Genomic DNA, 22,734 nt, shown 5'->3' on the forward strand with positions numbered 1-22,734 from the left:
CCGCAACCGTTACGTTGGTCACAGAGGACTATCACACCCCCGGACAGACTAAATCTGTAGAAGCGGTGAATGTGATGAAATATGTCATTCATCAGACTCTGTATTTAACTACATATATTGTATTGCCTGCTCCGGTGTTTTACCTTGTATTGTATATAGTGCACCGCCCCCTTTCTCCCCATTGGGTGTGTCGGCTCTGCCCATACCTGGCCCTACTTAAGACAAGCCCAGGCTTGTCTTGCAGCAGAACAGCAGAATGCTAGGTGAAGACACAGGCATCTTTCTTTGCTAATAAAAGCCTTGTTTTATCCAGTTAACTTTGAGCCTTGAAGTTATTGAGGCGCATCAGGCAGTACAGTAATCATGGGGGACTTTAATCTACATATAGACTGGGCAAACCAAATTTGCAGTAATAGTGTGAAGGACGAATTCATGGAATGTACGCAAGATAGTTTTCTAGATCAGTATGTTGAGGAACCAACTAGGGAACAGGCTATTTTAGATCTAGTATTATGCAATGAGAAAGGGTTAATTAACCTTGTAGTAAAGGGACCTTTAGGGAAGAGTGACCATAATATGATAGAATTTTATATTGAGTTTGAAAGTGATTTAGTTAAATCCGAAACTAGGGTCTTAAATGTAAACAAAGCAAACTACGTAGGTATGAGGGGCGAGTTGGCTTTTAGAATTCAGCAAAGGAGGACCAAGAATTGATAAAGAAAGGGAAAATAGAATATGAGAGTAAACTAGCAAGAGACATAAAAGCTTCTATAGACATGTAAAAAGGAAAAGATTAGCGAAAGTAAATGTAGGTCCCTTACAGGCTGAGACAGGAGAAATTATAATGGGGAATAAGCAAATGGCAGAGAAATTAAACAAATACTTTGGCTGGATTTTACCGGTGCTCAGAGGGCGGGTTTGGAGGCAAGTCAAAGGTTAAAATCGTTTTGATTGACGGCGGGTTGCGATCCCGCTGTCAACCCGCCTTCAAACAATTTTCCCAAGTGTCGGGTCCCCGATTTGTGCATGGACCTGACACCTAACGGCGGGAAGAGGATTAAAGGCAATTACCTGCCTATTAACAGGTAGTTGCTAGTAGTTGACAGGCTATTTTTGAATTTTGCCACTTCTGCCTCGGGTTTCCAGATGTCCGGACACCATGCCAGGTAAGTGTGGCGTGTTGTGAGTCTGCTGTAATGTTTCTGGATTGATGACAGCTGCAGAAGTGGTGTGAAGGATCCAATGTTGCACTGGTGAGTCTCAGGGGTAAGAAAATATTGGGAAATGCATTTTTAATACATTTACACATTTCTTTAGTTTACAAGTTTTGAAATCCATGTCCAGTGCCACCTCATTGGGAGACCTCTCTCACCAGTGACAGATCGCTTCTGTCACCTCACCTGCAGCTGCCATCTATTCCAGCCTATGGAGGGAGTCATTGGAGAGCCTGGGTGCAAGAGATCACCTTTGTGCAGTGATTGTCAGTGTTTGCAGCACCTCAATGCTGTCAAACATTGAGAAATCAACTGTCAAAATAAAATTGTGCATGGTCCCTTTAAGGAAACTGACAGATGACGCATCATCAAATGGCATCATCTGACCTTCCTCTTAATAGGTCAATCAACGTAAAATCATGTCTGTGGGCTGGATGCAGCGGAGCGGAACTGGAAGCGGGAAACCACCTGACCCACACCCAACCCACCTCCATTGTGTCTGTCTTCACGGAAGAAAATGTAAAAAACTTCCCGGAAATAATGGAGAAACAAGGGTCTAGCGAGAATGAGGATCTGAAAGAAATTCATAATACAGGAAACTTTGGTTTATCTGGAGGTTAACTGTCGAGCCACCGGCAAAAATCAGGAGCCGTTTCGTTAGTTTTTTTTTCTTTTCGTTGCTTTTTTCTCTCAACAGTCAAGCTCTGCAAGGTCTTGCTGAAGCTGTTGCTAAGCTACAGAGATGCTTGCAAGGTACGGCCGACTGTTTAGAAGCACAGGGTTTGTTGCCAGATACGGAGCTCAAAATCTCCGTATGTTTCAACATTAGCGCTGGTTTGTCCGGCAGTTTTGATGGGACGGCAACAGCTCGGTCCCGTCGGTGCCGGATAGCACAAAGTTTCCTGTAGAAAAAAATAGTACTGGAAAAATTAATGGGACTGAAAGCTGATAAATCCCCTGGACCTGATGGCCTACATCCTAGGGTTTTGAAAGAGGTGGCTATAGAGATAGTGGATGCATTGGTTGTCATTTTCCAAAATTCCATAGATTCTAGAACTGTTCACGCGGATTGGAAAGTAGCAAATGTAACCCCACTATTTAAGAAAGGAGGGAGAGAGAAAACGGGGAATTATAGACCAGTTAGCCTGACATCAGGAAGTGGGAAAATGATAGAATCTATTATTAAGGACGTTGTAACCGGGCACTTAGAAAATAATAATAGGATTGGGCAGAGTCAACATGGATTTATGAAAGGGAAATTGTGTTTGACAAATCTGTTAAGAGTTTTTTGAGGTTGTAACTAACAGAATAGATAAGGGGAAACCAGTGAATGTGGTGTATTTGGATTTTCAGAAGGCATTCGATAAGGTGCCACACAAGAGGTTATTAAACAAAATTAGGGCTCATGGGGTTGGGGGTAATATACTAGCATGGATTGAGGATTGGTTAACGGACAGAAAACTGAATAGGAATAAACGGGTAATTTTCGGTTTGGCAGGCTGTAACTAGTGGGGTACCGCAAGGATCAGTGCTTGGGCCTCAGCTATTCACAATCTATATCAATGATTTGGATGAGGGGACCAAATGTAATATATCCAAGTTTGTTGATGATACAAAGCTAGGTGGGAATGTAAGTTGTGAGGAGGATGCAAGTTGGTTTCAAGGGGATATAGACAGGCTAAGTGAATGGGCAACAACATGGCAAATGGAATATATTGTAGAGAAATGTGAAGTTATCCACTTTGGTAGGAAAAATAGAAAATGCTGAGAGATTGGGAAGTGTTGGTGTTCAGAGGGGCCTGGGTGTCCTTGTACACAAATCACTGAAAGTTAACATGCAGGTACAGCAAGCAATTAGGAAAGCAAATGGTATGTTGGCCTTTATTACAAGAGGATTTGAGTACAAGAGTAAAGATGTTGTACTGCAATTATATAGGGCCCTGGTGAGACCACACCTGGAGTATTGTGTACAGTTTTGGTCTCCTTACCTAAGGAAGGATATACAGGTACTTGCCATAGAGGGAGTGTAACGAAGGTTCACCAGACTGGTTCCTGGGATGAGGCGATTGTCCTATGAGGAGAGATTGAGTAAAGTAGGCCTATATTCTCGTGAATTTAGAAGAATGAGAGGTGATCTCATTGAAACATACAAAATTCCTACAGGGCTTGACAGGGTAGATGCAGGGAGGATGTTTCCCCTGGCTGGGTAGTCTAGAACCAGAGGTCACAGTCTCAGAATAAGGGGTCGGCCATTTAGGACTGAAATGAGGAGAAATTTCTTCATTCAGTGAGTGGTGAATCTTTGGAATTCTCTACTCCAGAGGGCTGTGGAGGCTCAGTCGTTGAGTATATTTAAGATAGAGATCAATAGATTTTTGAATATTAAGGGTATCAAGAGATAGGGGGATAGTGGAGGAAAGTGGAGATGAAAAGATCAGCCATGATCTTATTGAATGGCGGAGCAAGCTGGAAGGGCCAAATGGCCTACTCCTGCTCCTAATTCTTATGTTCTTATGTAACCTTCATCCTTGACTGTTCTGTTATTTACTTGTTTTGGATATTGTGATATTTGGATATTTATATTGGCCCAAATTTTGCGATCGGAGGCTTCCTGCAGGTGGATGCCTCCGACCATCAAAAAATCAATGAATTTACCTGGTGACCCGGGAGGTATGGAGGCTTGCGATCCTGGGTTTCTCCGGGTACGCGTGGGCAGAGGCCCACGTATCCCAAGGGCGCATGCGGTTCGCAAGCTCCCCTGGGATCACGTGGGCTGACCCAACCAATAAAAGAAGAGAATGGGGATCACTTAAAAAATACACGAACACATGAAATAAATTTTTAGAAATCACATATATAAAATGCCATTTAATTAAATATTTTAAACAAAAATTTAATTTTTTAAAATATGTTTTAACGGGGCTAAAAATAATCTTACCTTATTGGACAGGGTTTTTAATGCATAAATGAGTGATATATTTTTCTTTTTCTATTTTTTAAAACTCTTTGGACTAGAATTTCGCTATCGCCGCGCCAGGTCTTTAGCGCCCGAAAGTTAGCGCACGCCCGGATTCCCGTTGCGCCCGCCTGAAATTCAGTTGTAGCGCCCCAAGACGGAGGCGGGCGCTGTTCCAGGGTGTGCCCGCCTCCGCTTGGGGCGCAGGAAGTGAATTTCAGGCGTCCAGCTGCCGCAGCGCCACCCGATGCGGTGCGGCAAGCTGGGGTACTGCAGGCCTCCTCCTTCTCTTAAGGAGGAGCTGCCTGCAGCCGTGAGATCGCCGCTGGATTCCCCCGGCAAATGAGCCCGGCACCACGGAGAAGTGCCGGGCTCGCGGGAGTCAGACACCAATGCCGCGGGGGGGTGGTGCAGGAGTCCGGGGAGGGAGGTGCGGCCAGGCGGCCGCCAGGAAAGCGGCCGGCCGCCCCTCCACCTTTATGCGCCGGCCTCTCGGAGCTGCAAGGCCCCGTTTTTTAAACGCTGTTTGCGGCCGCTACGGGCGAGGTGGCCGCAACTGAATTTGGCCGTCGGCACGGAATCGCGTTGGAACCGGGGCGCTGCGCACACCGATGACGTCATCGGTGCCGGCGCAGCGCTACCGGCTAACGCCGATTTTAGGGAACAACTGAATTTCGGGCACTAAAAAACTTCCGGCGCAAACCACTCTTTAGGCGCTAAGTGGGCGCAAACGCGACTGAATTTCTAGGCCATTATGCTTGCTTTTACCAGGCGTAAGAATTTGACAGAAATTCAGCAGGCGGAAGTTGGGAAAATAGCGCAACCCTCCACCCGCAGAGGCTCTTCTCCCGGGGATGCGGAGGATCTGTCAAGATTCTTGACACATCGCAAGTTCCGGGTTTTAGCGCATGTGCTTCACATGCCTAAACCCGGAACTTTTGCGGCCCCTATGGGCGCGTACGCACCCGTAGGGGTCGCAAAATAAGGCCCATTGGGAGTGCGGCTTCCACAGGTTAAAATAGCAGGAGTGGAGAAAGGCATTTATTTTGTTAACAGCCACATTCAACGCTGCTCTTCAAATACAACAAATGAGGAATAATTGCTTTGGTTGTTATGTGGAGGTGCATCATAAATGTATTCATGAAGATTTCCTTTGGTCATTATTTTTAGCAAAATCTTAAGTGTTATTTTTGATTGTAGTTACAATTTTGCTATAGGTACCAACCAGAGGTAATCTTCATGAACACTTACAATGTTGCTACACATAGGGGATGAAGTTGGTCTTCGGTGGTCACTCAAAACTGGCAATAGTGAATTGGTAGCCCGTTTTACACCAAGCATGAAGGTATTTTCCATTGACTGCAATGGAAAATAAATTAGGGTGCGGTGTAAAACTGGATGCCGATTTGCTATCGCCCGATTCGTGCTACTGGCGAAGACCAATTTCAGAGTTACTAAAGCATTTCTTTGCCTGTGGTATTCTATATGTCTTGGCCTGAACTAGGCAGTATCATCTAAAGAGGTAGTAAAGAATACTCCAGGACAGCAATAATGATCTTGAAGGGTGTAAGTATCTCTTCAGGATAACTGAGAACCACTGCAACATTCTCCCATTTGGCCAAGATTGGATTCTACAGCAATTCTGTGGACACTATTCACTGCTGTAGTCTCATCTCAGCTTCATGTCCTCGGCTGGCTAGTTTATGGAGTTGAGCTGATCCTTCACCAGCTGTAGTGTGACGTGCAAGGAAATCTCAGTAGTGGTTATAGGCACAGGAAGAAAGAGAACAACTATAAAGTAATTGATCAACCTTTGGCACCTTATCAGCTGTGATTGACAAGATCCATACTCTCAAGTGTAGAATTTTTTGTGATTTGATTCTTTAGAGGTTTAGTTTTTCTCTATCCTATTAGGCTAGTGCTTCTTGCCCTGGACCTTAGTTTGATCCTGTTACTTTTATTATACCTCAAAACACACGTTTTCAAATTGGAAAGCAAATTCTGTAACCCAGGCATTTACAGAGCATTATTATGCTTTGATACAACAAACTCTTCCACTCTTCTGGTCAGCTGCACATTTTATACAAGAACTGTGGGTTATCTCATTAATCCGGATAAATTCAAAATGGAGAAACATTTTATTTTGCTATTCATTCGCAAACAAACCTTGTTGAATCCTTATTAAGGACCATTCCACAGGAGGCACTGCCTCATCTGCAGTTATCCTGACCTATACACATAGCTATCATGAAGGAGCTATGTAAATGAGCTGCTTTGACCTTACTTTGCATTGCTTCTGTTCTCCACACCTTCAACTTGGCTAGCCAGTTTTAATTTCCATGCTCAACTGAGCCTCGTCACAGTATGTTTGCTCCACCTCCTGAGACATATTGCTGGGGTATTATTAGAGAGAGAGCCTGTCAGATCTTTGGCGATGGTAAAGACATGATCTGCGAGGAATAATAATTGCCATAATCATTGTTTCTTTCTCTGATCCAGGAAGCACTACAGTAAATAATTTACATTTTTGTTTTTGGAACAATTCTTATCCATCCCAATAAATGTGAAGCCACCAACAATTTTTTTAAAGTGCATTATCATATTTTTAGAAAATAATGAGGTATGAGGGTGATCATGAAGGAGGTAGAAGGCAGGTCTGTGGCCATGATACCTCAATTGCTAATCTCTGCTGAGTCGTTGTGCGAACAGAAGCCAGGTGCTTTCGGGAGTATGTACATAGCTGTTCTATGTACAGAGTGGCATTAGCAAAGGGAAGAAAGAAAGTTGCACATCTACATTCTAAAATGGGGATGAATCACAGAAATTACAGTATGGAAGGTCGATAGTCAGCCTATGGTGATCCCTCTTCAACTGGCACTATCTGCTATAATCCCATTTCTCCCCCATATGATTGTAACACTGGGAGATTAAGGAAGAGGAGAGACAAAAAATATACAATAAACTAATGAAAGAACTATAGATGATCTAAAAACTCCTAATAGCTGCCATGTGGTTCTTTGAGCCCATATATTTATGTAAGGGTCCTATATAGTGTTGAATGGAAATAAAAATCAGGCCTATGAATCTGTCATATTCGATACCGACTGTATGAAATTGTAACTATTTTCTTTGCCACCCAGGGCCTTTATTATCATTGGTTAATTCTCAGCTTCCGTCTTACACTTCTGTTGTTTTTTTTGCTGGCGAATAAGAGAAAGCAAGAGGTGGGCTTATCAAAAGCACGCTTAAGTGAAATGGCTCTGTTGGTATTAGAACCTGGGGCAACTTCACCTCCTTAGGAGAAAAAATAAAAAACACGATCACAGCATTTCCAACAAGCAGGATGAGGAGAAAAATAAATACTGTACATTTATGGAGTAATTTTTCACTGGTGGTGAGGACATCAGAAGATTGTGAGTAACAACAGAAAATGCTGGAAAAACTCAGCAGGGTCAGGCAACATCCGTGGAGAGAAATTTGAGTTGACGTTTCGGGTTGAACCCTTCTTCAAAACGGGAAACTAGATCGAAGGCAGGGCTAGAAGATCGTGAGTGGTTGCCTGTGATTTCCCTATTACCTGTATATGTTAATGGTGTGTATTTGGGAAGTTACCATCTTTGAAGGATGCAATGTCAGCTTTAATTTTGCAGCGATGTAGGCACGAGATGCATTTTCACTGCCTGATGGCATCGTTGTGCAGTTGTGGAAGGCAGGGGTCCATGTATGGCAATCAGACTGCTCACCGACCACTCGCTACCACTGTGATTTTTAATAAGTAAAAAGAGCTCACGAGTTGGTCAGTGATTTTAATCATTAAAATGTGAATGGCAGTAGAGCAGGCCACTAAAATTTACTTTAAAAGTCTACCTTAATTGACACAGCTTTGCATCAGCAGATTTTATGTTACAGTCAAGGCTTACAATTTCTGCTGTGAGAGTAGCTCTTCCAATGATTTGTGATAGCTATTTAGCTGAAAGCACTGCTTCTGAGCAGCCACATCAGTGGTGACGGTACAGTAAACTCAGATAAAGTAAGGGTATTTATCTCTGAGCCTTTGCCAGGATTGTTGAAAGCCCATTCAACTACATAAAGCATCACAGTCAGGCCAATACACTCCACTCCCAATGTCTACACAGTGCAGTTCCAGCAATGGTCCCTGGGTAGAAGTGGGAATCCTGATTGGTTTTCCCTTCCCTAACTCATGGGCACAATGCCCCTACCTCAACCCAGCCAAGATAACTAACTCAGTACAGGCCTAGGATTGAGCCTGCGATCTTTCTACTCTCTGTGGCTCAGCTACTCACTAGACAAACTCACTGAACCAATGGGGGAACCTGTTTGCTGCTTTTAGCTTTGCTTCAATTTTTGGTACAAGGCGATGCTTTGTGTATGTGGCTAACCGCTGAATCATGACTGAAAATCCCACTCTTAGCATAAAAACATAGAAACATAGAAGATAGGAGTAGGACATTCGGCCCCTCGAGCCTGCTCCGCCATTCAGTGAGATCATGGCTGATCATCCAAATTCAGTACCCTGTCCCTGCTTTCTCCCCATATCCCTTTAGCCTTAAGAAATATATCTAACTCCTTCTTGAATATATTTAATGAATTGGCCTCAACTGCCTTCTGTGGTAGAGAATTCCACAGGTTCACCACTCTCTGGGTGAAGAAATTCCTCCTCATCTCAGTCCTAAATGGCTTACCCCTTATCCTTAGACTGCGACCCCTGGTTCTGGACTCCCCCGCCATTGGGAACATCCTTCCTGCATCTAGTCTGTCTAGTCCTGTTAGAATGTTATAAGTTTCAATGAGATCCCCTCTCATTCTTCTAAACTCTAGCCTAAGCCTAATCGACCCAATCTCTCTTCATACGTCATTCCTGCCATCCCAGGTATCAGTCTGGTGAATCTTCGCTGCACTCCCTCCATGGCAAGAACATCCTTCCTCAGATAAGGTGACCAAAACTGCACACAATACTCAAGGTGTGGCCTCACCAAGGCCCCTGTACAACTGCAGCAAGACATCCTTGCTCCTGTACTCTAATCCTCTCGCTATGAAGGCCAACATACCATTTGCCTGCTTAACAGTCTGCTGCACCTGCATGCTTACCTTCAGCGACTAGTGCACAAGGACACCCAGGTCTCGTTGCACTTCCCCTTTTCCCAATCTATTGCCGTTCAGATAATAATCTGTCTTCCTGTTTTTGCCACCGAAGTGGATAACCTCGCATTTATCCACATTATACTGCATCTGCCATGCATCTGCCCAATCACCCAACCTGTCCAAATCATACTGGAGTTTCTCGGCATCCTCCTCACAGCACACACGCCCACCCAGCTTTGTGTCGTCTGCAAACTTGGAGATATGACATCTAGTTCCCTCATCTAGATCATTAATAAATAATGTGAATAACTGGGGTCCTAGCACCGATCCCTGTGGTACCCCACTAGTCACTGCCTGCCACTCGGAAAAAGACCCATTTATTCCAACTCTTTGCTTCCTGTCTGCGAACCAGTTCTCTATCCAAGTCAGTACCGTACTCCCAATCCCATGTGCTTTAACTTTGCACGCTAATCTCTGATGTGGGACCTTATCCAAAGCTTTCTGAAAGTCCAAATACACCACATCCACTGGTTCTCCCTTATCTATTCTACCAGTTACATCCTCAAAAGCATTGGTCCACAACTCTGCTAAAACATTTAAAAATTAAGAACATTTTATTTTAAGTGACTGCTTCTGTTTGCTGGTCCAAAGACCTAACAACAAATAGAATATATATTTATGCCTGAATCTATCTAAGAAGACAGTGACCGTGAAATTCTGGGGTGCATGCTCTGCCTGTGGAAGTGCAGCGGAGCAAGAATCCCAGCCAGAAACAGCGAATGCCGTAGACTCCCAAATCATGAATTGGTTATTTCAGTAGTTGAAATGGGTGGCCTGCGCCTATACAGGTGTAACAGATGCTGCTTCGATGGCAGAGCCAGAGGCTGTTAAAAGACTGAAAAAAGATTGCAAAAAATGTTCTTGCATTCTTCGAAGAAAAAAGTCCAATCACTTTAAGGTGATCAATCCCATCCAGGATTGAGACTTTTGGGATCTTTGACAGGTCTACGATGGGACCTCTGCCAGCCAGTCAGTTTGCATAGGTCCTGCTGGGCCTATGGAAATGTGATTGGCAGAATTCTTAGGGTAGCCTGGGAAGTTCCCCAGACATGCCCTTAGTGTTGTCAGTGGACTTGGGGAGGGTGGGTGAAAGACTAACCCAGCCTCCCCTAACTGGAATTTGGGCTGCATGATGCAGAGGGCAGAACCCGGGCAGTGTCCTAGACCCAACCATCTTCAGCTGCATCATCAATGACCTTCCCTCCAACATAAGGTCAGAAATGGGGATGTTCGCTGATGACTGCACAGTGTTCAGCGCCATTCACAACTCCTCAGATAATGAAGCAATCCATGCCCGCATGCAACAAGACCTGGATGATGATCAGGCTTGGGCTGATAGGTGGCAGGTAACATTCGCACCACAAAAGTGCCGGGCAATGACTATCTCCAACAAGTGAGAGTCTAACCACCTCCCCTTGACATTCAATGGCATTACCATCGCCGAATCCCCAACCATCAACATCCTGGGGGTCACCATTGACCAGAAATACTGTGGCAACAAGAGTAGGTCAGAGGCTAGGTATTCTGCGGCGAGTGTCTCACCTCCCGACTCCCCAAAGCCTTTCCACCATCTACAAGGCACAAGTAAGGGGTGTGATGGAATACTCTCCACTTGCCTGGATGAGTGCAGCTGCAACAACACTCAAGAAGCTCGACACCATCCAGGACAAAGCAGCCCGTTTGATTGGCACCCCATCCACCACCTTAAACATTCACTCCCTCCACCACCAGCGTACCGTGGCTGCAGTGTGTACCAACTACAAGATGCACTGCAGCAACTCGCCAAGGCTTCTTCGACAGCACCTCCCAAACCCGCAACCTCTTCCACCTAGAAGAACAAGGGCAGCAGGCGCATGGGAACACCACCACCTCCAAGTTCCCTCCAAATCACACACCATCCTGACTTAGAAATATATCTCTGATCCTTCATCGTCGCTGGGTCAAAATCCTGGAACTCCCTCCCTAACAGCACTGTTGGGAGTACCTTCACCACACGGACTGCAGCGGTTCAAGAAGGCGGCTCACCACCACCTTCTCAAGGGAAACTAAGGACGGGCAATAAATGCTGGCCTTGCCAGCGATGCCAGATCCCATAAGCGAATAAAAAAAAAAATCTGGGTTCCACCCTAAATTGTGTCCTTCCAGCTCATTGGAATTTTGGGGCCAATAAAACCATACATGATTGGCCAACTTTTTGCAGTGTTGGTTCTTTTTCAACAGAATTTTTGTGTCTTGCAGCAAAGAAGCACATACAACCCAAAATTAACTGTGGATTGTTTCAAACTTTAAAAGGGTTGAGGGTATCTCCAATCAGTACAGTGAAGAAACGTATAAGTTTCCATGAGTGAAAGTTCTCTGTCTGGTGATTGTAAAGGTTTAAGTGAATGAGCAGCATGTACATAAGTAAACCCTAGTACACAACCTAAGACTGGTAAACGTCAGAGATATGAGTGCCTCACTTGGAGACATAGATTGGAGGCACAACTCAAGGATAAATGTGTCAAGGGACAGTGGAGATCCTTCAGAAACATAATGGGGGCAATTTTCAACTACCTGTTTCTCATCTGAAAAATTAGCAGTTGGCAGATGAAAATGTTGGTGGAGAGGGCACCTAAGCTGCCCCGTTGATACCAAGGCCCATCCGATGCAATTTTCAGGCGGGCCTGTAAATGGGCGAGCAGCACTCCTGCTTGTTTTGGGCATAAGGCAGCTTAAATATGCAAATTAGAGTCCTACACTGGCTGAAGATTTACAAGCAGTTGCCGATCTACAGAAACTTCCTTCAACCGTTAGTCTCTATAATTCATAAATCAAAACAGCAAATACTGGAAACACTCAGCAGATCAGGCCACATCTGTGGAGAGAGAAACAGAGTTAACATTTCAGGTTGATGACCTTTCATCAGGATGGTGACCTGCTGAGTATTTCCAGCATTTTCTGTTTTTATTTCAGATTTTCAACATCCGCATTATTTTGCTTTAGTCTCTAATTCATCTTTTGTTGTGCCCGTTCAGACTACTTCTCATGGGGGTACCTGATTAAACACATCCCCATTTTTGCAACTAAACAATACAACTTGTGGTCCAGACCCCAGATGACCCATGAACAATCCGATGGGAGATCAATAGTGGTGTTAAAAAAAGCATATATTCTGTAGTTATTCTGACTGACAAGACTTATTGGGGAATTTTAACCTAAAAAAACGTGTGGGTTGAGGGCGTATGGGTAGTTAAAGTGTTAAAAATCTGAAACACGACCTGAACCTGCCCATTTTTAACAGGGGCGGGCGGGGGGGCGGCAGCCAATCCACTGCCAGGAGGCGGGTCGTCTATTTAAATATTATAATGAGGCTGGTAGCCTTTGCTTTAAACTCCATCTTGGATTTAACTTTAGCTAGTTGGGTTTTGCACCTCTCATGAAACCCGCCAGCTAAAGCAAGGCAAGGACTGCTGGATCCAGGCGGTAAGTGCCTTTACCCTTACCTCCTGGATCCAGGGTCCCTACCTAACCCCACCCCCCGCAATGAGGCCACTGACCCCTTCCCTGGCCTCCGATTCCCCCACCCAAAATAAAATTAGGGGGAACATTCGTTGTTGTATGAGGAGAAATTGAGCAGAATGGACCTATATTCTCTGGAGTTTAGAAGAATAAGAGGTTATCTCACTGAAATGTATTAAATTCTTAGAGGGCTTGACAGGGTAGATGCTGAGAGGTTGTTTCCCCTGGCTGGAGAGTCTAGAACTAGGGATCGTATTCTCAGGATAAGTGGTCGGCCATTTAGGACGGAAATGAGGAGAAATTTCTTCACTCAGAGGGTTGTGAATCTTTGGAATTCTCTACCCCAGAGGGCTGTGGAGGCTCAGTCATTGTGTATATTCAAGAATAAGATCGTTAGATTTTTGGACACTATAAGGGAATCAAGGAATATGGGGATAGGATGGGTAAGTGGAGTTGAGGTAGAAGATAAGCCATGATCTTATTGAATGGCAGAGCAGGCACGAGATACCATATGGCCTACTGCTCCTATTTCATATATTTCTTATGTACTTATATTTTCTAGAAAAAAATAATAGAAAACAGTTTTGCTATTCAGGAAAGCACAAGATAGATTTAGCTACTGTTTCAAGATTTGTTTGCTTTAACCATTATCACTACATTCTTATTTATTATTCATTCTGCAGTTATATATCCCATACTCTGAAATGCTGCTTATGCAAGTATCCACATCTGGACAAGCTTATTCTGACAAGAAATGTGGAGATTAACTGCAAGAATATTTTTTGCACTGTAACACTGATGCAATGTTGTAAGTTGCTTATGACTGCTGTTAATTAGTTGTTATGCAATATTAGGTATTTTAAACACTAATGTATCCATTGTCTGCAATATAATAATTATTATTCTAAACACAAATGTACATTTTGCATATAATATTAGTGATTACTAGTCAATCTGCTGTGGTGTTACACACAGGTGAAATGGGTTTGGAAGGTGGGATATAGTTGGACAAGGATACAGAGATGTATTTCAGTGACCATTTTAAAGTTATACAATTTTGTACAATACTTGAAACATATTATTTATAGTTAGACAGCAAAACTATGGCAATTTGGGAAACTGAGAAATAGAGTTGGTTGGAACATGGGAGTTTTTCTGCATTACAAGCTGAGGTGCACTCCGGCTCTTCCTGCCCCCACAAAAATAAAAGAGAAAAAGAAACTTGGGCCGAGGGACTGCTGGTTAGGTCATTTAATGTCGGTACAAATGGCAGAACGCGAGCGGCACACACTCTGCCAATTGGTACTTCAAAATTGCGATGGGGTCGTATGTACCTCACACTACCCCGATTTGCATATTACAAGAGGCCTTACGCTTGAAACAGGTGGGTGCTCTGGCTGCCCTTTTCAGGACTCTACTCAAGATGGTGGCGTCCGGAGCGTCAGTGTAAATGGGTGGTAAGTGACCTGATGCCATTGTTAGGCCGTAACTGCCCCTTTTACACCAGACAGGAGGCACTTAAAATTGGCCCCACTGTTTTCAATATCTTCTTCCTTCTTCTTCTTCATAGGCAGTCCCTCGGAACCGAGGCTGGCTTGCTTCCACACTAAAAATGAGTTCTCAGGTGACTAATGAGTCCAATGCGGGACCTACAGTCTCTGTCACAGGTGGGGCAGAGGATGGTTGAAGGGGCGGGTGGGTGGGATGCTTGGGTTGACGTGCGCTCCTTCCGCTGTTTGCACTTGGCTTCCGCTTGCTCCCGGCGAAGAGACTCAAGGTGTTCGGCACCTTTCCGGATGCTTCTCCTCCACTTTGAGCGGTCTTGGGCCAGGGATTCCCAGGTGTCGGACGGGATGTTGCACTTTTTCAAGGAGGCTTTGAGGGTGTCCTTGAAGCGTTTCCTCTGCCCACCTGGGGCTCTCTTGCCATGTCGGAGCTCCGAGTAGAGCAATGTGGCCCGTCCGTTGGAGCTGATCGAGCGTGGTCAAAGTTTCGATGCTGGGGATGTTGGCCTGAGCAAGAACACGGACGTTGGTGTGCCTATCCTGCCAGTGGATTTGCAGGGTCTTGCAGAGGCAGCGTTGGTGGTACCTCTCCAGTGCTTTGAGGTGCCTGCTGTACATGGTCCATGTCTCTGAAGCATAAAGCAGGGCGGGTATCATTACTGCTCTGTAGACCTATAATACAACTGTATTGTACCTCTTGCATGCAATATTAGTGATTATTTTAAACACTAGTTAACCTATTGCATGCAATGTAAGTTATTATGAGCTATTTTGAACACTAATGTACTTATTGAATTCATTATTATTATTTCAGATATTAATGTATCTATTGCATGCAATATTAGTATTTATTTTAAACACTACTACCTATTGTGTGCACTATGTTATTTTACACAATAATGTAGTTACTCCATGCATTAGTTATTTTAAATATTAATGTACTTATAGAATGTAATATTAATTGTTATTTTAAACATAAATGCACCCAATGCATGCAATATTAGTTAGTCTAAATACTGATACTGTTGCTTGCAGTATTAGGTACATTTGTTTTAAAAATAGTAACTAATAGATGCAATATTAGTTATCATTTTAAACATTAATGTATCTATTGCACGCAATAATTCTTTTGTTCTGCTTTTAAAATGTTGTTTGCAGAATTATCTTTATTTTGGGGAATTTTGACCTAGGTTATCGATATTAATGATTATTACCAATATTACTTACAGATACAAAGGAAGTCAAAAAACAGAATATATTAAAAGATAAAGAAAGAATTATTGAAGAAATGGAGGCAGTCAAAGCTGGCACAGTTTCATCATTATCAGGAGAGAACCGTAGTGATGGGACCCAAAATAAGGCAATTCAGTTGGAACGTTCTCGAAATCCTGAAGTACGTACTTTGAATTTCAGTCGAGTACAACCAGAATTAGGTCTCGAAATTCTTAATAAGGATTTACAATTAGGTGACAAACAAGCGGAAATAAAAGGAGAGCTGTTGAACAAAAATTTGAAGTTAAAGAACAAAATAAAGGATGAGCAATCAGCCAGGAACAAAGAAAGAGAGAGACTGAAGCTATACAATATAGCTAAATTATCTTCAAATTCAGAACGACCTGAGCTGCCTGATTTAGGAAGTGAACAAAACACTTTGGGCAGACTGCATAGATTGAAAGAAGCTTTAAAGTCACTCTATCACTATGCTTCTCACCGAATCGCAAGCAGAGGTGATGATCAATTTATAGTTAAACTTGAGTCCTAAAACAATGAAGCATTACAGTTTGAACAGGACAGAACAGGAAAATCAAACATTGAATTGTGATATAGTAATTAACACAATACAAAATAGTTCATTTTTTGTGATTAAGAAATAATCCAAAAATAAATTGGGGCCAACATTTAAGTAAAGGTAAATTGACACTTTTTATGCTTTATGATTGCCAGCCCATATAAAACACATTTATCCGCACTGCAACATTATTAAAGATTTTTCTCTATGACAAAAATATTGCTGTTTTATATTTAAAATGAATTGTAGCATTTTTTTTTACCAAATGTATCAAAACATTTAGAAACTTACAATCCGCTTCCAGTTTAAGCAATGAATTCATCAATGCAATAAAGGAAAATGCTTGAAAATGTCTCACTGTTGTCATAGAAAATTTATCAACTTGATCTCATTTCCATCAAGGAAATAAAGTTCAATTAGCAAAACCAAAGATGTGCTAAAAAATGTTAAAACTAAGAGACAAGGTAGAAACACGAAAACTGCCCAATGCAACAAATAAGGGAGAGATGGTAACTGCAGAATCAAAGAAACATGGAGGAAGGAGAAAATTATGGAAGATGAGGAAAATATATAAAAAGACCTTTTAGAATGCTATTAACATTGTTTATGAAACAGAGGAGTTACGTGTGTGCATATAGATCAAGTCTGTATTTAAATAATTTTGTGCATACTAGATTTATTTAGTTGAAAGTAAACAAAATAGAATATGCCTTTTTATTTTGCAAATAGGGTTTAGGCATCTGAAATAATAAAAGATCAAGAATACATTTCAAATAGATTTGTCACAAACCCCATATATTTATATTTATAAAATATATTTAAAAACTAAAGTTATAGATTTCCTAAAAGAAAATTTAGCCACTAACTAATTATCAAATTATATAGTATCTGTTTGGAACATTTAAATGTTGCTGTACTGACCGCGCTAGACGTGCTCCTATCTAGTTATCCAGCAAGTTAAACACATATTCAAAAATAATTCTTCGTGAAGCCGTTTGCTGTTTTGAAGCTTTACTTGAACAAATTTGTGAACCTGTGAACAAAGATAAAGTATGTTTTGTACATAAACTGAGTACTATACATTCGATATTACATAAGATATAAACATATTTACAACAGTAGAATAGACTAATTGTATAACTAACATTTGGACTAACTTCTGTAACTATCAAATATTAACCTTTTATAAACATATTATTGTCAAAATACTACTCTGACAACGTTGCTATTATGCTAACAAACAAAGATACTCACAGATATTGCGCTTGGCCTAACATATGAAATCAGATTACATTGGATTGTGAAACCCTCATGGAATCCTCCATTACTGCCAGGTTCTTCCTGGAATTCTACTTCCTGGGTTACACAGGAAGAAAGGTACAAAGGTCAAATGACCTCTCACAGGAAGAAAGGTAGAAAGGTCAAATGACCTCACACAGGAAGAAAGGTCAAATGACCTCTGCTTCATACAAACTGCTAACACGATAACCACCACCAGAGGGTGCTATCTGCATGTAAAATGTTCATACTGTCCATAATGTCCAGAACAGTTGCACTTGTATTAAATTAGTTTCCATGTTTGTTAAAGTAAAATTACAGAAGGACTGATCAATAACCCCCTCGAATCACAAAATTTAAAGATTTAATTTTGTCCTGTTATGCAAATAAACATCAGATTCAGTGTTTTTCATGAAGCTAAACATCATACGAAATCCATGGAAAATATTACATTTGTCCACCCCAGTCCAACTCCGGCATCTCCACACCATGGAAAATATTGTTCATGATATATGCTTGATTGTACATATATCGACTCTTTATTCATACATTGCACACATCATTGTAAGTGGTGTTTGTGCTTTTAAATAGTTTAATAAAGCTTAACAAACAGCAGCAAGTACATTGTATTTTCAGTGATTAAGCAGCTGTTGATAAAAAAGCTATTTTTCTATAACAAAGTTTGAAGAACTAAACCTTACCAAAACACTGTGTCCAATTTTGATTATCAAATGCTTATTTATCCAAGCAAATTCTTTGGCTGGAGTTTTGCCGGCGCTCAGGAGGCGGGACATCCGACAAAATCGCAAAGATTGACAGCGGGTCGGAAACCCGCTGTCAACCCGCCTCCAATCAATCTTCCCAAGTGTCGGGTCCCCGATTTGCGCATGGACCCAACACCTAGCGGCGGGAAGAAGATTGTAGCCACTTAACTGCTTGTTAACAGGTTGTTAACAAGCAGTTAAGAGGCTTTTTGCAATTTTGACAGTTCTACTGCAGGCTTTCCGAAATCCAGACACACCACACCAGGAAAGTGTGGCATGCTGTGGGTCTACTGTAATGTTTCTGCATTGATGACAGCTGCAGAAGTGGTGTGAAGTATCCAATGGTGCACTGGCAAGTTTCAGAGGTAAGAAAATATTGGGAAAATCATTGATAATGCATTTACACTTTTCTGTAGGTAACAAGTTTTGGATTGTATGTGCAGTCCCACCTCATTGGGAGAACCTATCTTATCAGTGACAGATCGCTTCTGTAACTTCACCTGCAGCTGGCATCTGTTCTAGCCTAAGGAGGGAGTCACTGGAGAGTCTCAGTGTAAGAGCTCACCTTTGCACAGTGATTGTCAGTGTTTGCAGCACCTCAATGCTGTCAAACACTGAGAAATCAACTGTCAAATAAAGTTGTGCGTGGCCCCTTTAAGAAAACAGGCAGATGACACGTCATCAACTGACGTCATCTGACACCGGCTTCCTCTTAATTCACGGGCTTAACAAGGCCAATTGATGCAAAATCGCGTTTGTGCGTCTGATGTCGTTGGGGGTGGGACTGGAACCCGGAAGGCAGCTGTCCCGCTCCCAAGCGGCCTCGGAACGATAAAACGCGGCCACTGACTCTAGAACTGCTTGGATAAACAAATGTGTAATTGTAGTTTACAGCATCATCACAGAAAATTGGAATCGCCTCTCAGGGTTAAAGGTAAAGGAAAATCACAAAGATAAGTATGCGAGGAGGGCCATCGAGATCATTCTTCTTTATTAGCTATGTAGCCCCCTATAACTGCCTTTTGAATAATTCCAGAGTTTTTGCCTCTAACACCTGAAAGACTGTTCCACGTATTGATCCCCTGTTGGTCCCAATTTTTATTCTCATTTTTGGTTAGGAATGGGCTGGTAATATGCTCAGAATTGCAATGGAAAACCTACTGCCCCATTCCCACAGTATTCCTGTTTGGATGGGTCCTCCGCATGGGTGGCCAAGGCTCCTACCAGAAACAGGTGGGAGCCTCATTATACAATGCAAATCCAAAAATGGAGCAGGTAAGTTTTGCTTCTTGTGCTCCCACAAAAACTGACCCTTTCAATGCCAGACCCTCCATGGCCTTCCGCCAGGATTGCCTCCCCCCTCCCCCGCCCCACCCTTAAATGGAACTGGACTGCTTGGCTCCATGCAGGAGCCATCGGATTTCCCAAGTGCCTGATCATAGATACATAGATACATAGAGATAGGAACAGGAGTAGGCCATTCGGCCCTTCGAGCCTGCTCCGCCATTCAATGAGATCATGGCTGATCTTCGTCTGAGATCATAGCTGATCTTACCAGTTCAGTACCCCGTCCCCGCCTTTTCTCCGTAACCCTTAATCCCCTTAGCCTTCAGAAATATATCCAATTCTCTCTTGAAAATATTTATTGAATTAGCCTTCACAGCCCTCTGTGGCAGGGAATTCCACAGGCTCACCACTCTTTGAGTGAAGAAATTCTTCCTCATCTCTGTTTTAAATGATTTGCCCGCTATTTTTAGACTGTGGCCCCTGGTTCTGTGCTCCCCGGCCATTGGAAACATTCTCTCTGAATTCAGCCTGTCCAGGCCTGCCATAATTTTATATGTTTCGATGAGATCCCCTCTCAATCTTCTAAACTCCAGTGAGTACAAGCCCAAACTATTTAATCTCTCTTCGTAGGTCATTCCCGCCATTCCAGGTATCAGCCTGGTGAATCGCCGTTGCACTCTTTCCATGGCAAGAACATCCTTCCGCAGATGGGGCGACCAAAACTGTACACAATACTCCAGATGCGGTCTCACCAGCACCTTGTACAGCTGTAGTAAGGTATCCCTATTCCTATACTCGAACCCCCTTGATATGAAGGCCAACATACCATTTGCCTTCTTAATCGCCTGTTGCACCTGCATGCTCTCCTTCAGTGACTGGTGCACAAGAACACCCAGGTCCCTCTGCACTTCCCCATCTCCCAATCTATTGCCATTTAGATAATAATCTACCCTCCTGTTTTTACCCCCAAAGTGGATAACCTCGCATTTATCCACATTATAGTGCATCTGCCACGTATCCGCCCATTCCCCCAACCTGTCCAAATCGCACTGTAGCCTCCTGACATCCTCATCAGAGCCCACCCCTCCTCCTAGTTTAGTGTCGTCAGCGAATTTGGAAATATTGCATCCAATTCCCTGATCCAGATCATTTATATATATTGTGAACAGCTGGGGTCCCAGGACAGATCCTTGCGGCACCCCGCTGGTCACTGCCTGCCACTCCGAAAACGAGCCGTTTATTCCAACTCTCTGTTTTCTATCTGCCAGCCAGTTCTCTATCCACGTTAATACTTTGCCCCCAATCCCATGAGCCTTAATTTTGCATGATAATCTTTTGTGTGGAACCTTATCGAAGGCTTTCTGGAAGTCAAGGTACACCACATCCACTGGCTCTCCCCCATCTATTCTACCAGTTACCTCCTCAAAAAATTCCAGCAGATTAGTCAAACACGATTTACCCTTTGTAAATCCATGTTGACTCTGTCCGATCCTTTCCCCATTTGTCAAGTGCTCCGCTATTTTATCCTTAATAATGGACTCTAGCATTTTGCCCACAACCGATGTAAGGCTTACTGGTCTATAATTCCCTGCTTTCTCTCTACCCCCCTTTTTAAATATTGGGGTAACATTAGCTACCCTCCAATCCACGGGTACTGTTCCCGAGTCAATGGAGTTCCGGAAGATGATCCTTAGAGCATCTGCTATCTCCAGGGCCACCTCCTTAAGTACCCTAGGATGTAGTTTATCAGGCCCCGGGGATTTGTCGGCCTTCAGTCCCCTCAACTTACCCAACACCATATCCCTAGAGATACTAATTTCTGTCAGCTCCTCCCTCTCATTAGTCCCTATGTTTGCCGATATTCCTGGGAGGTTATTTGTGTCCTCCTTTGTGAATACAGAACCAAAGTATGAGTTTAATTGGTCTGCCATTTCCTTATTCTCCATTATATATTCTCCCGAATCGGACTGCAAGGGACCGACTTGGGATTTTACCAGTCTTTTCCTCCTGATATACCGATAAAAGCTTTTGCAGTCTGTCTTTATGTTTGCTGCAAGTTTACTTTCGCATTCTATTTTCCCCTTCCTGATTAATCCCTTTGTCCTCTTTTGCTGTATCCTGTACTGCCCCCAATCTTCCGGTCTGGTGCTTTTTTTTGCCAGTTGATATGCCCTTTTTTTTGATTTTATGCTGTCCCTAATTTCCCTCGTTATCCACGGTTGAGTCACCTTTTTAGGTTTATTTTTATGCCAAACCGGTATAAACATGTTCTGGAATTCTTCCATTCTATCTTTGAATGCTTGCCATTGTCTATCCACTGTCAATCCCCCCAGAAACACCACCCAATCAATCTTACCCAATTCCCGTCTCATACCCTCGTAATTCCCTTTATTTAAGTTCTGGACCTTAGTCTCTGATTCAATTTCCTCACTCTCCATCTCGACTGAGAGCTCGATCATATTATGATCGCTCTGACCCAAGGGGCCTCGTACAAGAAGATTGCTGATAAGTCCCTTCTCATTGCACAATACCCAGTCTAAAATGGCCTGATCTCGAGTCGGCTCCTCGACATATTGGTCCAGATAACCGTCCCGAAAACATTCCAGGAATTCCTCCTCCTCAGAATTTTTACTAATTTGGGTAGTCCAATCAATATGTAAATTAAAGTCAGCGGGTGGCTGCTCTGAATGCATGGGTAGCTTGCTGCAAATATGGTAATGAGGCCTGACCAACAAAATGATTCGCCATGCTCGCTTCCAAGAGCACTATATAACTTTAGCATGACTGCAACGGACATGTAGTGGCAATATAGTTCAACATTCTGTTTGCTTTGTTGATTCCTGGCTGGACGTGGTCACCATCGAGTCTCTTATAACTTCCAGATGTCATTCAACCCTTTCCTGAGCAAGCTTGACACCATTTATTACGTCTGTGCCTCATCTTTTCTTTCAGTGTGGAAGAATTCAATCTGCTGTAGTTCTGCTCATTTGCAAATATTGTCAAAGTCTTCCTGTAACCCCTTGGCTGCTTTTTTAGACTCTAGTGCCCAAGTCTAGTTTGATATTATCAACGCATTTGATTAACTTACATTCACATGAACAGAATCAGGTGTTCCATTCTACATCTTTGGCAATGTTAAAATTCCTTTACCTGTAAACCTTAAAGGGTAATTTTCATTCAGTTAGGTTTATATGAATACACTAAAGTTAACAATTAGTTATTTCATTAGTGGTAATTGATTATTTAATTAGCCTGCTGTGGACACAACTGCACTAACATG

The 22,734-nt window shown here is 42.8% G+C and overlaps 1 protein-coding gene and 1 long non-coding RNA gene across 4 annotated transcripts in view; one reads left to right on the top strand and one right to left on the bottom strand.

Annotated features, from left to right (window-relative positions):
• Positions 1-16,479, top strand: part of LOC147117022 (uncharacterized) — a 242,969-nt gene extending 226,490 nt beyond the window's left edge. For both annotated transcript variants that reach the window (XM_085987596.1, XM_085987597.1), the window contains 2 exons: positions 13,515-13,639; positions 15,566-16,479. In XM_085987596.1, coding sequence (XP_085843722.1) covers positions 13,515-13,639; positions 15,566-16,098 — 658 coding nt within the window. In that variant the 3' untranslated portion in view covers positions 16,099-16,479. The remainder of the gene's footprint in view (positions 1-13,514; positions 13,640-15,565) is intronic.
• LOC147117023 (uncharacterized) overlaps positions 13,855-22,734 on the bottom strand; it is a 32,467-nt gene continuing 23,587 nt past the window's right edge. Inside the window, exons 2-4 of one of the 2 annotated variants that reach the window (XR_015078348.1) lie at positions 17,380-17,481; positions 17,047-17,158; positions 13,855-14,965 (exon numbers count right to left, since the gene is read on the bottom strand). This is a non-coding gene — a long non-coding RNA (uncharacterized LOC147117023). The remainder of the gene's footprint in view (positions 14,966-17,046; positions 17,159-17,379; positions 17,482-22,734) is intronic. The other variant, XR_015078346.1, reaches the window with a different exon arrangement.

This window comes from Somniosus microcephalus, chromosome 5, assembly GCF_052327205.1.
Source record: "Somniosus microcephalus isolate GS21.2 chromosome 5, FLI_Smic_1.0, whole genome shotgun sequence".
Taxonomy (NCBI): domain Eukaryota; kingdom Metazoa; phylum Chordata; class Chondrichthyes; order Squaliformes; family Somniosidae; genus Somniosus; species Somniosus microcephalus.